At 40.8% G+C, this 16,500-nt stretch overlaps 2 protein-coding genes across 2 annotated transcripts; one reads left to right on the top strand and one right to left on the bottom strand.

Annotated features, from left to right (window-relative positions):
* Positions 1-85: 85 nt before the first annotated feature.
* Positions 86-11,838, bottom strand: wdr24 (WD repeat domain 24). The gene is made up of 11 exons (XM_034193922.1): positions 11,798-11,838; positions 10,366-10,500; positions 9,517-10,004; positions 6,983-7,160; positions 6,233-6,905; positions 4,608-4,720; positions 4,424-4,524; positions 4,085-4,189; positions 3,662-3,996; positions 871-1,055; positions 86-703 (listed from the first exon to the last, which is right to left on the bottom strand). The coding sequence occupies exons 3-11, from the start codon at positions 9,998-10,000 to the stop codon at positions 535-537; spliced, it is 2,343 nt and encodes a 780-aa protein (XP_034049813.1). The 5' UTR covers positions 10,001-10,004; positions 10,366-10,500; positions 11,798-11,838; the 3' UTR covers positions 86-534.
* A 45-nt stretch (positions 11,839-11,883) lies between these two features.
* Positions 11,884-15,698, top strand: zgc:112496 (uncharacterized protein LOC541336 homolog). The gene is made up of 5 exons (XM_034193979.1): positions 11,884-12,072; positions 14,226-14,319; positions 14,463-14,622; positions 15,106-15,258; positions 15,432-15,698. Exons 1-5 carry the CDS (start codon positions 11,948-11,950, stop codon positions 15,605-15,607), a joined length of 708 nt encoding a protein of 235 aa, XP_034049870.1. The 5' UTR covers positions 11,884-11,947; the 3' UTR covers positions 15,608-15,698.
* Positions 15,699-16,500: the final 802 nt, after the last annotated feature.

The following is a 16,500-nucleotide window of genomic DNA, read 5'->3' as shown; positions in this document are numbered from 1 at the left end:
GTCAGTTTGAATGAACATAATGAGTATAGATTTGAGGGGACAAAGTCCAGATCTCTACAATGATACTTTCTGTGCACTTATTGCTTTGAAGTATTGCCCTTAACAGTGTGATGAAGTTACTTCACAGCTACAGTCCTTCAAAATGTTTCTATCAGCGGATATAAACAATCCAGGTATGAGGAGAAGAGATTCATGTGCAAAGTTTCTGGATGTAAAACAATGTAAAATGCAAGTCAGAGTTAACAAAATATTGAATTCTTTACTTGTTTCAAAACATCTGTGCATGTCCAAAAATCACAGCTGATTAAAATCCAAAAAGGTAGTTTCATGAACGTCTGCTGGACTGTCCTTCTGAGCTTGTGGATGAAATCTTTAATCACACTTTTGTAACAGCCCTCTTTGGTTCGCGACTCATGCAGGTGGACGGACAGCGATGTCTGCTCAGCCTGTGGAGTGTGTTTGTGATGAACTAAGCCGGAGGGGAGATCGTTTCTTGCCCTGGCAGAGACCCAGTGAACGTCAGCCGCACGCGGCTCAGGTGTACTCACACAGGTGGCCGCAGCCGGCCGGGCAGTGCACGTTGCTCTTGAGCCAGTTCATTACGTGCTCCAGATGTCCACCGTGGCTGCAGCCCTGACACCACACAAACAGCCCCTTCACCACATGGTGGCACACGGCACACACACTGGCACACTGGCGACATCTAGAGGAGACACACAAAACTGATCACTGTGCATCTTTTCACCAAGTGAGTACTGATTTAACAACAAAATTCTACTTTGAGGTACCTAAAACAGGCCTGTTTCTGTACCAGTCACAGCGCCCCCTATCTGCAGGGAGGCTCGTACCATTAACTTGAAGTGTTTGTACCTGTCACAAATCCAGCCCTTGTTGCTCATTGGCCGTTTGCAGTTGCTACAGTTGATGTGCAGTGTGGTGGATGTCTGGTTTAGACAGGTGATAGCACTGCAGGTACTCAGCTTGATGACCTCATTGGACACATTCCACAACTTGAATCGCTGCAGCAGGTCTATGTAGGACATGTACCAGTGCTCCTGAAACAGACACAACAGCTACAGTCAGCCTTTACTGGGTTTGTCCAAAGTGATACTCTAGCCGCATAGTAGTATATCGTCTTCATAGCTTGGCATTCTTTTGCACAGATAATTAACCAACACTTTTCAGGTTAATATACCTGCCATGAACATGCTGATGTTCTAAAGTCTACAACCCCTGACAAAAGTTATGGAATCACCGGCCTCGGAGGATGTTCATTCAGTTGTTTAATTTTGTAGATAGAAAGCAGATCACAGACATGACACAAAACTAAAGTAATTTCAAATGGCAACTTTCTGGCTTTAAGAAACACTATAAGAAATCAGGAAAAAAATTGTGGCTGTCAGTAACGGTTACTTTTTTAGACCAAGCAGAGGGAAAAAAATATGTAATCACTCAATTCTGAGGAAAAAATTATGGAATCATGAAAAACAAAAGAACGCTCCAACACATCACTAGTATTTTGTTGCACCACCTCTGGCTTTTATAACAGCTTGCAGTCTCTGAGGCATGGACGTAATGAGTGACAAACAGTACTCTTCATCAATCTGGCTCCAACTTTCTCTGATTGCTGTTGCCAGATCAGCTTTGCAGGTTGGAGCCTTGTCATGGACCATTTTCTTCAACTTCCACCAAAGATTTTCAATTGGATTAAGATCCGGACTATTTGCAGGCCATGACATTGACCCTATGTGTCTTTGCAAGGAATGTTTTCACAGTTTTTGCTTTATGGCAAGATGCATTATCTTGAAAAATGATTTCATCATCCCCAAACATCCTTTCAATTGATGGGATAAGAAAAGCATCCAAAATATCAATGTAAACTTGTGCATTTATTGATGATGTAATGACAGCCATCTCCTGACATGCAGCCCCATATCATCATCGACTGTGGAAATGTACATGTTCTCTTCAGGCAGTCATCTTTATAAATCTCACTGGAATGGCACCAAACAAAAGTTCCAGCATCATCACCTTGCCCAATGCAGATTTGAGATTCATCGCTGAATTTGACTTTCATCCAGTCATCCACAGTCCACGATTTCTTTTCCTTAGCCCATTGTAACCTTGTTTTTTCTGTTTAGGTGTTAATGATGGCTTTCGTTTAGCTTTTCTGTATGTAAATCCCATTTCCTTTAGGCAGTTTCTTACAGTTCGGTCACAGACGTTGACTCCAGTTTCCTCCCATTCGTTCCTCATTTGTTTTGTTGTGCATTTTAGATTTTTGAGACATATTGCTTTAAGTTTTCTGTCTTGACGCTTTGATGTCTTCCTTGGTCTACCAGTATGTTTGCCTTTAACAACCTTCCCATGTTGTTTGTATTTGGTCCAGAATTTAGACACAGCTGACTGTGAACAACCAACATCTTTTGCAACATTGCGTGACGATTTACCCTCTTTTAAGAGTTTGATAATCCTCTCCTTTGTTTCAATTGACATCTCTTGTGTTGGAGCCATGATCCATGTCAGTCCACTTGGTGCAACAGCTCTCCAAGGTGTCATCACTCCTTTTTAGATGCAGACTAACGAGCAGATCTGATTTGATGCAGGTGTTAGATTTGGGGATGAAAATTTACAGGGTGATTCCATAATTTATTCCTCAGAATTGAGTGAGTCCATATTTTTTTCCCTCTGCTTGGTCAAAAAAAGTAACCGTTACTGACTGCCACAATTTTTTTTCTTGATTTCTTATAGTGTTTCTTAAAGCCAGAAAGTTGCCATTTGAAATGACTTTAGTTTTGTGTCATGTCTGTGATCTGCTTTTTTTCTACAAAATCAAACAACTGAATGAACATCCTCCGAGGCCGGTGATTCCATAATTTTTGCCAGGGGTTGTATAACATGATAAAATGAAGGTGATGCTGCTGTATTACAACAGTAAAGCTTGGTTCACATGACAGGATTTTAAAATTATCTTTACGTTTCCAAAACTTGAGACCACACACGAAGATAAAAAAATCATAGATCTAACAGTGTTGGTTGTACAGTGTGTGGTGTTCAGCCACACGGTAAGGACAACACCACACATGAACAGATTTCACACACTAACATTCCCAGCCCAGACAGGAAATCTCGCAAAATCTCTCGAGATTAAATGTGACTTCAGAGTAAACAGAGATGCTTTGTGAACTATTTAAAACAGAGGGGAAAAAAACAATACAAAAAGAAAAAAGGCATTCTTTAAAGGAATGGAGACAGCGCGACCACTGGACTTTCTGGTAAGTCAGAACAGCGGTTTTGATTTTATTTTCCGCTCTGTACGTCCGTTACATCACTTTCTGATTGGCTGCATGTCACATTCAGCAGGCTGCGTGCTCGTTTGTGGCCGGAGATCACCACACGCTGCCATATCGGGCTAAGACAATCCAACATGTTGAATATCCCCGATTTGCGATTGGAGTGCCCCTGATGTCCTTCTGAGCAGATCAGAGTGCTCTTTACACACCACACACGGCAGGAATATCTGATAAGATTATCTTTGGCGTCATCACGATTGTCTGGGCGTCCTTAAGATTGTTGGAAGGGGAAGATCGGGTCTGATATTGGCCTAATTATCCTGCCGTGTGAACCAGGCCTAAGTGAAACAAACCACCGCCCCTCTGACCTGAGTGAGATCATCGATTTCTTTGCGGATTCGGTCCCCTAAGACAATCAGCACCGAAATGGCCATCTGTACATCGCCTTGCTCGGCGTAGTAACTCAGCATTTCCCGCACGATGGGGCAAAAGAAGCTGGCGGGTAAATGGGGGCTGAAAAGTGACTGCGAAATGGAGATGAGTGAGGTTGACTCGATGGGCGTCAGACACATGACTTCTGCCTCGTTGCCACTGATGTGCGGTGAGTCGACCTTGTCTTGAAGGTGCTCAGGAGCAGACGGGTTGTCCACGATCTCGTGGCGCAGCTGGAAGGCCTCCTGAGGCAATGTGTACTCGTGCTCCTCTATTAGAAAACAGCAAAGGATACTTGCACCAATAACTGTTTGCTAAAGCACCATAGGAATGAGTTCAAGTATGCAACTGTTACTTGCCTGTCTGATTGTCATGTTCCACAGAATAGAGTTCATCGTCATCCAACTCAGCATCACCAAACATATACTCAGCCTGGCCCTCGCTGCCCTCGGTCTCCTCGTTTTCTGCAGGGAAATTTAATGAATGTGTCGTTTATTTAAATCATCATACAACAAAGTGACCTACAGCGGCTGCTGATTTCTCACGTGGGTGCAGTTGAGGATTAATGATCATATGATCATTTAACCACATTAATCAGCTGGCGTTTTAAAAATACCTGTCCCGGTCTACACACAGCAAAGTGAGAAACAGTCCTGCAGATTAGAAAGTGACCTCAAAGAGGTGACCAGATAGCTCACCTTCATTATTATTGTTGAGGTGGGCGTTCCCAGGCTCCAGGTGGAGGTTGTCCTGCCTGTTGTCCAATCTACTATCTGAGCTCATTTCCTTCATATTGAAACTGAATCCATAACAACACGTCAGCATTAGATGGTTACACTGTCGGCGCTGCTGTTGTGCAATGGCACATTAATGATCCCTCACCTGTTCATTAAAGGCAAAGTGCCAAGTTTACTGAGGTTGTGGTTGGGACCATGCGCTGTGAGGTTCGCTGGGTCAGAAAACATGATTTTCAACATGGTCCATGTGGTTGAGACCTTTGTATTGAACAAAAGAAAAAAAATGTCAGATTATACCAAAGAAAAATCACAACTGTCACAAAAAGAATACAGCAGTAACCTGGAATATAGGCAGACTTTCAGCCACATTACTAGTACTACCACTGCTGCTGTTGCTGCTACTACTACTGTGGCAGAAACAGAACATTTGATTTTGATTACCGGTAGTTGCTCACAGAATATTACATTAATGTTCTGATTTACATGCTACAGAGTATAATCGGATGAATGACTCATGTCGACAAACAATCGGGAACTGCTGCAGTGATTCCAGTGTGACATTATAGTACAATTCAAATGTATTTATGTCTATAATGCACTTTAATAGTGTGACTGAGATTCTGACTTAATGTGATTAATGGTCACCCCAAGTATGACCATATTTGACTTAAGGTAATCATAAAATGCTGCTGATGTGGGAGAGTATTGTCTTAATTTCGAAATACTGCTGATAAAGAAATTAACAACTGTAGTATCAGTGCAAATTCCGTGCATAATGAGTCTAACTAGAAGCTTATATAATGCTATAATTTAATTTATTATGCCAAAAGTTTTATTCAGTCATACAGGTTTCAAATATCCAGGGGTGGTGGCCAAGTGGTTAATGCACTTGGTGTTGGTGCAGAAGGTTCCTGGTTCAAATCCCACCCCTGCCACATTTCTTCATGTGATGTGGAGTTGCGTCAGGAAGGACAGCCGGTGTAAAACTTGTCCCAATTCAACATACAGAGCCACCTCGGATTTGCTGTGGTAACCCCTGAGTGCAAACAAAGGAGCACCCGAAGGGACTTACTTTTACACAGGTTTCAAATGTCAAATTGTTGCATTTTTGTATTTTTGGACATTAAATTTATTTGACTCTTGGACGGTTGGACAAAACAGTTTTTTTTTTTTTAAACTGTTTTATTGACAAAACAGTCACAATCAAACATCACTTTTCTCAAGTAATTAGCCCATTAGTTGAAAGAATGAGCAAATATTTTGTTAAGTATTAATCATTCAATTAATTTATTTAGGAAAAAAGATTTCTAAAAAATGTGAGCCATAACTCTTTTCTGCTTTAAGTTTAGCTTTAAATACTTTACATTAAACATCACCAAAAAAATAATTTTCATGTCAAACTACACAATTACATGATGTTTTAAAGCGCTGTTAAAAACTAAATGAGGTATGAACTAGATGCTGTTTTTGAACAGATTTAACTATTGTGGATCTAATTCAGCAAAATCTGATAAACTAGTTATCAAAAGCCATTTCAATGACCTTAACTTTGGTCAAAATAATTAATTTGAAGAAAGCTCTGCGCTACTGTACATCAGTTTGTTTTATTCATTTATTGCAGTTTTCTGACATTTTCACAGACAACTGCCTGATTAACTGTTTAAAAATAATAGAATTACTAGCAAAACTAGTTAACTGCAGTCCTAATCCCATTTAAAAGTGTCAAAAATGAACCAGAGTGAGTGAAAATATCATGCAGAACAAACTGACCTGAGGCCTTTTAAGCTCCTGGGCCACCTTGGCGTTGTGATCGCAAAGCTCACTAAATGGCTTCCCACTGAGGAGGTAGAGTTGTGCCGTCTTGACAAACCAGTCCATGCGGCTACTCTCCAAGTCTGTCTCAAAGACGCTGAGAGCACTGGACACGTGGGCAAATTGTTCTGTCGGGTCAGGCTTCTTGAAAAAAAAGATGGGGTAGCGTCGATCACCCCCAGGGTACGGCTTTCTGTTGGCGTCACTGCTGATCAGACTCTCTTTAGCTGCAAAGGCCAAGTCACCAAACAGGCCGAAGCACAGACCCTCGGGGTTGGCCTTGTCCACCGGACGTGTGGCATCCTTGAACATATGCTGGTAGAGCGTGCTGTCCTTGGAGCCAGACAGCAGAAAACGAGTGTCGTGCTGGTGACGCCACACGATGCCAGTGGTCACATCCTTGTGTTCCTCAAAAGTGGCGAAGGGAATGAAAGGTCTGCGGATGTCCCAAATGTAAATGTTATGGTCAACCATCATGGAACAGGTGGCCAAATGAAACTTCTTCTCGGGCCGCCACTTAACTCTTGCCACTGAGGCAATTGTTTGGACGCAGTAGATCTCCTTAGCCCGGTTTGTTGTCATGTCCCAAACCTTCACCATCTTGTCCCTGCCACCAGTGGCTAGCCAGCCCCTAAAACGCAAGTGAAAAACCATTAGCAAGTGATTACTATATAATTCAGATTACTTTACAAAGTGTCAGTTTCTCACCTGTCATCGGGGTGCCAGTCACAGCAGAACACAGGACCAGTGTGAGCAGTGAACATCCGCTCATAGCGGTCAGGGCGTCTGATGTCCCACAGCTGGACATTGCCGTTCTCGAATGATGCAGCAAACGTGAAATAATCCTTCATACTAAACTGAACGTCCCTCACGCTCTCTGACTGACCTAAACAAAAATAACAGAAACAAGAGAAATACATAACCTGACGTACATCGTCAAACCCAACCATAATTAAAGGCATACATTAGGCTTTGGAGACTGTCATCTGATGGCCAAATTATAATTTAAATGCGTCTACAATCAAACGTTTAAGATTTTAGTGAGGTGGAGTTTTGTGCCAAGTTTTGCTTTAATATACAAAATTTTAGGTCCAATCCCAATGCTTACCCCATTGGGATTAGGCTTTCAGGTATGTAACATTTGAGACTTGACCCCCTGGTGGCTACAATTACAATAAAAATACACCAAATCTCAAACTTGTCTACCTTAAGTTGTGTACTGTGTTTCAGCATTTTTCATGATATTCGCATACACGTCAACCACACAGACACACAAAGTCAAACAGTTCACAGACCTACTCTATTTCTGAGGACACATCAAAACAAGCTGTTGTTGTACTAGTACTGGTCTGCACAACTAGGTACTGATAGGTGCATGGACTGAGGATAACTTCTGCTCCATTTAACTTTGAAGTCATTACTCATAAATCAGATATTTTTTAGCAAATGAAGGGAAGCGAAATTGCAGATTGCAAATTCTAATTCTGATATAATTTTTATGGTGATGCAGTGGTTCATCAATTATAAATATATTTTACATATACTCAACAAAAATATAAACGCGACACTTTTGGTTTTGCTCCCATTTTGTATGAGATGAACTCAAAGATCTAAAACTTTTTCCACATACACAATATCACCATTTCCCTCAAATATTGTTCACAAACCAGTCTAAATCTGTGATAGTGAGCACTTCTCCTTTGCTGAGATAATCCATCCCACCTCACAGGTGTGCCATATCAAGATGCTGATTAGACACCACGATTAGTGCACAGGTGTGCCTTAGACTGTCCACAATAAAAGGCCACTCTGAAAGGTGCAGTTTTATCACACAGCACAATGCCACAGATGTCGCAAGATTTGAGGGAGCGTGCAATTGGCATGCTGACAGCAGGAATGTCAACCAGAGCTGTTGCTCGTGTATTGAATGTTCATTTCTCTACCATAAGCCGTCTCCAAAGGCGTTTCAGAGAATTTTGCAGTACATCCAACCAGCCTCACAACCGCAGACCACGTGTAACCACACCAGCCCAGGACCTCCACATCCAGCATGTTCACCTCCAAGATCGTCTGAGACCAGCCACTCGGACAGCTGCTGAAACAATCGGTTTGCATAACCAAAGAATTTCTGCACAAACTGTCAAAAACCGTCTCAGGGAAGCTCATCTGCATGCTCATCATCCTCATCGGGGTCTCGACCTGACTCCAGTTCGTCGTTGTAACCGACTTGAGTGGGCAAATGCTCACATTTGCTGGCGTTTGGCACGTTGGAGAGGTGTTCTCTTCACGGATGAATCCCGGTTCACACTGTTCAGGGCAGATGGCAGACAGCGTGTGTGGCGTCGTGTGGGTGAGCGGTTTTCTGATGTCAATGTTGTGGATCGAGTGGCCCATGGTGGCGGTGGGGTTATGGTATGGGCAGGCGTCTGTTATGGACGAAGAACACAGGTGCATTTTATTGATGGCATTTTGAATGCACAGAGATACCGTGATGAGATCCTGAGGCCCATTGTTGTGCCATACATCCAAGAACATCACCTCATGTTGCAGCAGGATAATGCACGGCCCCATGTTGCAAGGATCTGTACACAATTCTTGGAAGCTGAAAATGTCCCAGTTCTTGCATGGCCAGCATACTCACCGGACATGTCACCCATTGAGCATGTTTGGGATGCTCTGGACCGGCGTATACGACAGCGTGTACCAGTTCCTGCCAATATCCAGCAACTTCGCACAGCCATTGAAGAGGAGTGGACCAACATTCCACAGGCCACAACTGACAACCTGATCAACTCTATGCGAAGGAGATGTGTTGCACTGCATGAGGCAAATGGTGGTCACACCAGATACTGACTGGTATCCCCCCCCAATAAAACAAAACTGCACCTTTCAGAGTGGCCTTTTATTGTGGACAGTCTAAGGCACACCTGTGCACTAATCATGGTGTCTAATCAGCATCTTGATATGGCACACCTGTGAGGTGGGATGGATTATCTCAGCAAAGGAGAAGTGCTCACTATCACAGATTTAGACTGGTTTGTGAACAATATTTGAGGGAAATGGTGATATTGTGTATGTGGAAAAAGTTTTAGATCTTTGAGTTCATCTCATACAAAATGGGAGCAAAACCAAAAGTGTTGCGTTTATATTTTTGTTGAGTGTACTTAGAAACAAGTAGTACTTCACAGAAACAGGCTGTTTATGCTTCTTTTTACTCCATGCAGTTTTATTTCTCATTCTACCTGAAAACGTGCTGACGGATTCCTTTTTGCGTAAGTCAAAGCACTTCATGAAGCCATCCTGTGAGCCGCTCAGCAGCATGTAGACCTCCGTTGGATGGAAGCAGACCTTGTTGACAGTGCGTTTGTGCTCAGTAAACAGCTGGTCCTGCTTGTTATGAGACGCCTTTCCCAGGTTCCAAGTGACCACTGCCCCATTGGTGGCTGCTGTAGCCAGCAGGTTCTCCTCCATCTGGTGCCACATCACATCTGCACAGCTGAAGTTCAGCGAAGTCTTACGTCCAACACGGAGATTTAATTTCTCCACAAACTGCTCCTCCTCCAGTGTGTAAATCTTGAAGATGTTGCGGCCAGCCACCACCACCTGTGTGGCATCACGGCATACACTGATGGCGTTGGCGGGCGCATCCAAGTGGCAGAACATAGTGCACCCGCTGATGGCACTGCTGCTGCCAAGAGCAGTGGTGACCCGTGACATCTTCTCCATGTTCCTAATGCAGATGACAGCAATTTATAATTGTAGGGGTGGAGTGGAGGGGGGGGGTGACAGATTGTCATTAACTGTTGAGACTGTTTTCCATCAATGTCTATTATAAAAATGATCCTTCTAAGAATGATTTAAAAATTCACCAGAAGGTGGTGCACAAACACAATGGAATGCTAAAATTGCATGTAGGGTAGGTTTGATGAGGAATATGTACTGATTTATCACTAAGGGCAAAAACTAACAGAACATTGCAGTGAAATCACCCACTGAGCTGACTGGTTCAGACACAATTGCCCAGCATGGCACAAACTTGTCCGTCTCTGCTAAAGTTTACATTTTGGGGAAAAGATGGATATCGTACTTACGTGGTGAAGCAGTGCAGACCTTAAGAGCTCTCTTCATGAGTTCCCATAAGACCCCACTTCCTAATGAGACACTGGCACATCAGCAACAGACGACATGATGAAAACCTTTCCCACTAACCTTAAGTAAGACACAGACTGGCAGAAATGGAATTAATAGTGAGGCTGACAGTTTATAAACAATATGGATAATAGATGCTTAATTATTTGGATAAAATGTTAAATTCAATGTAATTTAACAAAAGACAACAAAAAATTGTTTCTAAAGTCTAAATACTCTCAGCTGTCCCGCTAAATTGGCATCATTCTGTGCGTTTCTTTCACCAGGTTTTGTATTTTAACCTGAATCCACATCTGAGAAAGGATTTTAATTGGCATGTTTAATTAAATTAGTTGACCTACAGACAATTGATCAACAAATTGTGGCAGTCAATGAGCTTTTTAAAGTTATTTTGTATATAAAAATTGTGAGCATTTCTTGCAGTTTTTGTTTTATATTTTATGCCAATGTAAATGAAAATCATTAAATCTCAGAACATCTGATTTTTAACAAACAGTTCCATTTTTTTGCATTAAAGACAAAAAACACAATGTAGCCCTATTAGTTCAATTGTGTGCACAATTGAAGAAAATATGCTCAAGTGAAAAGCAAAACAGTAGTTGCAAATATTTATTATTTTGCCATTTAGCCTATTTACTATTTATGAAGCATGTGATCTGTTGTACTGTGGCAGAAAATGATAAAATAAATCCAAACTCATTTAAAAATCAGGCGACACACAAAATGTGACTTATTTAGTAATAAAAACATTTGACAGAACTAAATGCGTACACTAAAGATAAAGCAGTTACAAATCACTGACAAAAACGAAACATTTGTATTTACAATGGATGCACCAGTGGTTTGTACTTTGCATCAATAGTGACAATACTAACCAGGTCAGATCAGAAGTTAGTAACACATTACATATAGTACTGTAGTAACTGTCTACATAAAATTCAAGATCTGCACCTGACAATCTTCAGAGCCAGAGGATTTTTTTTTTTAATTTGTTTTAATAGAATATTTTGTGTTTTGAATTGCTGGACAGACAAAACAAGCCATTTGGGGAGGCTGCCTTGTTGTAAGGGACATTTATGCATAGAAATGGTATAATACAGTGTGATGAAGCAAAGATAATCTTCACTATCTGTCACTGTAGCTGCTACAAACAGCTAAGCTAAATACTCAAGCTAACTTTCATAAACATGAATGGAAATTTGTTGCTAATGCTAGCTAGCTAGCCCAGCCTGCCCAGGCAAAACGGGAAAATTACACAAATGATAAATGTCAGACATACATGGGACAAAGCTGCAGATTTCGCAAACTTTGTTCTGCTCAGTAATAGCGTGTGAAGAAAAACTAAAAAATTATCAAGTACTTCAACAGACTGACCTGAATGTGTAGCTCAAGCTCCCTGCTGGAGACAAACGGAAGTAGTTTGCTGCTTACTGTCGCGTGATTTCCGTAGTTCTCGCGGAACCGTTCAATGTTTTTTCCGTTCGGTGGACTTGACAAGTGTTGTTTTGAGTTAAAATCGTAATTATGTGTGCTCTTTTCGCCTGTGAGGACGTCTCCGTGTGGCGAATTGTGTATCAACAGTACTGGGACGCAGTGGAGGCCAAAGAAAAAGACAAGAAACGTGGAAAACTGCTCATCCTCGACAAGTGGTACAGTAATTCTTCCCTGTTTTGGGGAAAGAAGTGTTCTAAGTTTGTTTAACCTGTACTCTGGCTTCTTAGATTTAATTCATCTTTACCCATCACTCACTCAGAATTGATATTTGCAGCTAGAGGACACATGTTCTGAGTAATATCGATTTTGGACCAAAACGGAATTTCATGTGCTTCTGAATGTGGCCACCACTTCTGGAATCAGAACAAGCTTTAATACAATATGCAAATAACTTTCTCTTAAGGCTTTTATCAGGGTGAAGGTTTAATTTCTCTGAAATGCAAAAAAGTTAGGAAATTTGAGTGGAATGTCCAATATCATTTGCCTTCTGAAAATTGTGCTCCACTACTTTCAGTTATGGACAACAGCTTTGTGCATTTCTGGAAGTAAGCGCTCAGCTTTGGAATTCCAGTATAACAGCAGAATTTCAATATTCATTGTTGTGTGATTACAGTATTGCACAGATTCCAAGATCTATTTTCATACAAGAAAACAGGTCAAATCTAGGCTTGATGTGCGTTGTGAGTGACTATTTTAAATTTCTTGCCCTGTTTTGAAGAAAATCATTGTATTACTGGTGATGCAACAGAACAAAGTTGCACTGTGCACAGCTTCTTCAATCACAGCCACAGAAGCCTGTAACTCCTGTGTCTTGTCGGCTTTCCTCATTAGTCTCTTTCTTGCACATTCACAGCTTTTGAGACCTGTTTACTACAGACAGATTTCATGTACAGTACCACAGTTTGTATTTCTTAAAGATTAATACAAATGAATGGGGAATTTTCATGTGTCCACCCCCCAGTTTGTCTAAAGAAAACTGGCTGTAAAAATGATTATTTATATTAACAATAATCTTTATATTTACCTTGTTCAATTACTTGTGGCCTCAGAAAATTGAGGCACTATAAACAAAAAAATGTCACAGTCCTTGTCCAAATACGTATGGACCTAACTAACGTTTTAGTATTAATTCCATTAAATTATTCCCTCTACCAATGAAGTTGGCTGGAGGTTTTGTTTTCACCCATTTGTTTGTCTGTTTGTGAACAGCCTGGAGCCCACAATTGTTCATATATTGTTATGATATTTTTTTTTACTAAAGATTCATATCCTAATGGGCAACAACTGATTCAGTTTTCAAGATCAAAGTCAGGGAAAATTGGAAAAATCCCTGTCTATAACATTGAACGAATTTCATAACTGTCAAAAAAGATCAAATTTCTTTCATATGTGAGAGCCTTATGTAGGATGGTATCCTTTATCGACTGACAAAGTTTGATCCAGATTACAGATTTTGTGGCCATTTACATCTAACATTGAAAATGTTAGATTTAATGTATATTTAATGTATATTTATATATCATATTATTATTATTATTATATTATATAATATTATTGTATAATATTTATATATTATACATTTAATGAATATTTTACATTATATCTTTTTCAAACATGCCCCAATCACGCTCATATTTGAAAGTGAGGTGCAGACTGGCACTATCACCTGACAAAGTTTGATCCGGAGCTGATCCAGATTGTGGATTTTGTGGACATTTGAATTTTAATATGGAAAATCCAATTTGGTGTACATTTTGCATTATATCTCAGTCAAAAGTGCCTCAGTCGCTCTCATTTTTTCTGTTATCGATTTACCTACACCACCAAAATTGGATAGAGGTTCCAATTTTATGCCCGTTTGTCGATCTTCCAGTTATCAGTCGGAAACCAAGTGCCAAAAAGCAACAACAAATTGTGCATAGCAGAGATAACCAGTGTTCTGTGAAAATTAATCTGAAATTCAGAAACTGGAAAATTTGAAGGAAAAAAAAACCAACCTGACATCACAAAGAAACTTTGATTCAAGTGCATGAATACACATGCCTGAATTTGATCATATTTAATTTAGCTTATGAAAAGCCACTTCTAAAAGGACTTTGACCTTTTTTCACTGTAAAATTTTGTGGAATTGCAAATTAGTGTTGGTGGAGGTTTACGCTCTACGAGCACGGTGCTCTACGTAGTTAACACTGATTTAAGAGAAACTTATATATATTTTTCATATTGTAAAATGAATCATATAGTTAATTTGCTTTGATGACACAATTAAAATAATCTGACTGATAATGGTCTTTGTAAATGTGGGAAGGTACCAAGAGGAGCTGCCTGCAGTTATATCAAGTCGATCTGACAAATATGTCACAAGGTCAGAGCTGATGAAACTGATGGAGTGGAAACTCACTGTACGTATGGTTAAAAAAGTGCAACAGCTTTAGTCCTACCTTTGCAGTAACAGTGTTTCAAAATACAAGATAAACCCATGAGCATCCAATAACAGCACTTCAGAGTCCGTCTGTCCTGATGTGACCCTGGTGTTGTTGTGCAGAGAGGAAAGTTCAGGCCGCGGCTGCAGCAGCTGGTGGCTTCTAACAGCGAGGACACAGTAGAGAAATGTTCCAGGAAGGCCTTCTGGCTCCTGCCAGATGTTTCGGCTGCAATCACAGAGCTCAGCTCCCTGAAAGGTGTCGGACCGGCCACCGCTTCAGGTGAGGAAAACCTCATCAGTTTGACTTTGGATAGGTTGGTAGAAGCTCAGGCACAGCTGGGATCCTTGTTCAAAGTGATTTCCTTCTCATTAAAGCTAAAGTATGTAGGATTTAAAGACATTTGTTTGCTAGCAGAAATGGAACATAGCATTCATAAGTATTTGTTCACTACTGGATAATCACCTGCAACAGTGCATGAATGTCTTTTCACATTGTTAGAATGAGCCCTTCATATTTACAGGGGTGCAGGCTCCCTCATGGAAACTGCCATGTTGCACCACCGTGTCGATACAGTAACCCGAGAGGGACATACTTAATCCACTGATGACATTTTGCAGTGCACCCAGAAGACTAAAGAAAAAAAGTTGAGAAATCAGCAACATAATGCACTCTGCGGCCTCACCACTAGAGGACACTAAACCCTACACACTGTAGCTTTAAGTGCACTTACAATGCTTTTCATCTCTTTGTTCTTCATTCCAGCTGTGTTGGCAGCTGGAGCTCCCGAGGAAGCCGCTTTCATGTCAGATGAAGCCATGGAAAGTGTACCAGGACTAAAACCCATCCAGTACACGGCTAAACACTACGCTCTCTACCTGGAACAGATGGTCGAGCGCACTAAACAACTCAACAAAGGTGAAGTGATGACATGAGGGTGATTTGAATACTTTCTGCACTTGCTGTATTGAAATACGTCACCAGCGCACACATGGATTTAGTAATTCTTGTCTCGTACTTAAATGTACACGAGTCGATGCATTATTGATCCGGCACTGATGGTCTGTGCTGATTTTGGAATCCTACTTCAGGGGATCCCCAGCAGGACTGGACTCCCCACAGGCTGGAGCTGTGTCTGTGGACGTGGGCTGTCGTCACTCAGCTGCATCTCCCGCTCCTAAAGGAGGTCGACCTAAAAGGCGGCGGCGCCGGCAGTGCAGAGAAGTGCTCAGACCAGAGACCACGAAAGAAACTCAGAACCAGTTAAAATTACAACTACAAACATTTCAGCACCAAATTTGTTTGAAAGAATGTATTTTTGTAATGTTTTTCTAAGTTAATAAAATCTTTATATGAAACCTAACTGTTAAAGTTTGGCAAAGGCTTAAACAACACAAGTCAAAAGTTAAAGTTGCTCCAATTTTGGTGAAAAGTGGTACAAATTATTGGTTGAACTAATAGGATCAATAAATGGAATAGTTTTGACTGTGTTAAATGCTTTGTCTGCAAGGTAAAGATCAAACAATGTCGACTTCCATTGGATTCTATGACAAGTGACATGTTACCCCGTAACGTGATAACTAAGCATGACACTTGGAGCAAACTATTCCTTTTAAAAACCTTATTAACTCAACCAATAATTTGCATCACATTTTACAATAATTGGATCAACTTTAACGTATGAGCCCTGTACAAACTGAAACTGACCTTTGTCACCATTCTTGCTGTTTTTATCCCATAACTCCATAAAATTCAGTCATAGAGAGTCCAAACTATACCTTTTTGGAATATTTATGTTCAGACAAATAATGTGGTATAGCTTTCAATATGATTGGAACATTTTTAAATTTTGACCTCTGTGTAATTATTCAACTGACCTGGCCGCCTATTGAAAATTCAAGTTGCCAGCCGGTTTTTTCAAAAAAGTAATGTCTAGGAATATTTGTGCCTTGACTTTGGTGCTTGTATCACCATTTGAAGGATTCCTCTGTAAATATTGTATTATCTGCTGCACTAATCTGGGCTTGCTGTGTGGACCATTCTTATCATCACCTGCATGATGGAAATTAGGAGCAGGTGTGGTTGAAGTTGCTGCTTGTATCATCAAATGTGACAACATATCTGCTGCAAAACTATTTCCAGCCTAAATTCGGACAACCT

This window comes from Thalassophryne amazonica, chromosome 18 (genome assembly GCF_902500255.1).
Source record: "Thalassophryne amazonica chromosome 18, fThaAma1.1, whole genome shotgun sequence".
Taxonomy (NCBI): domain Eukaryota; kingdom Metazoa; phylum Chordata; class Actinopteri; order Batrachoidiformes; family Batrachoididae; genus Thalassophryne; species Thalassophryne amazonica.
The sequence above is the reverse complement of the archived record's forward strand: the minus strand, read 5'-3'. Positions and strand labels throughout refer to the sequence as shown.

Coding starts and splice junctions, on each gene's coding strand:
- zgc:112496 (XM_034193979.1), top strand. CDS start 11,948: ATGTGTGCTCTTTTCGCCTGTGAGGACGTCTCCGTGTGGCGAATTGTG. Junction 14,320..14,462: donor TGATGGAGTGGAAACTCACT/GTACGTATGGTT, acceptor GTTGTTGTGCAG/AGAGGAAAGTTCAGGCCGCG. Junction 15,259..15,431: donor CACTAAACAACTCAACAAAG/GTGAAGTGATGA, acceptor ATCCTACTTCAG/GGGATCCCCAGCAGGACTGG.
- wdr24 (XM_034193922.1), bottom strand. CDS start 10,000: ATGGAGAAGATGTCACGGGTCACCACTGCTCTTGGCAGCAGCAGTGCC. Junction 4,525..4,607: donor ACTTTGCCTTTAATGAACAG/GTGAGGGATCAT, acceptor TTATGGATTCAG/TTTCAATATGAAGGAAATGA. Junction 3,997..4,084: donor GGAACATGACAATCAGACAG/GCAAGTAACAGT, acceptor GTTTTCTAATAG/AGGAGCACGAGTACACATTG.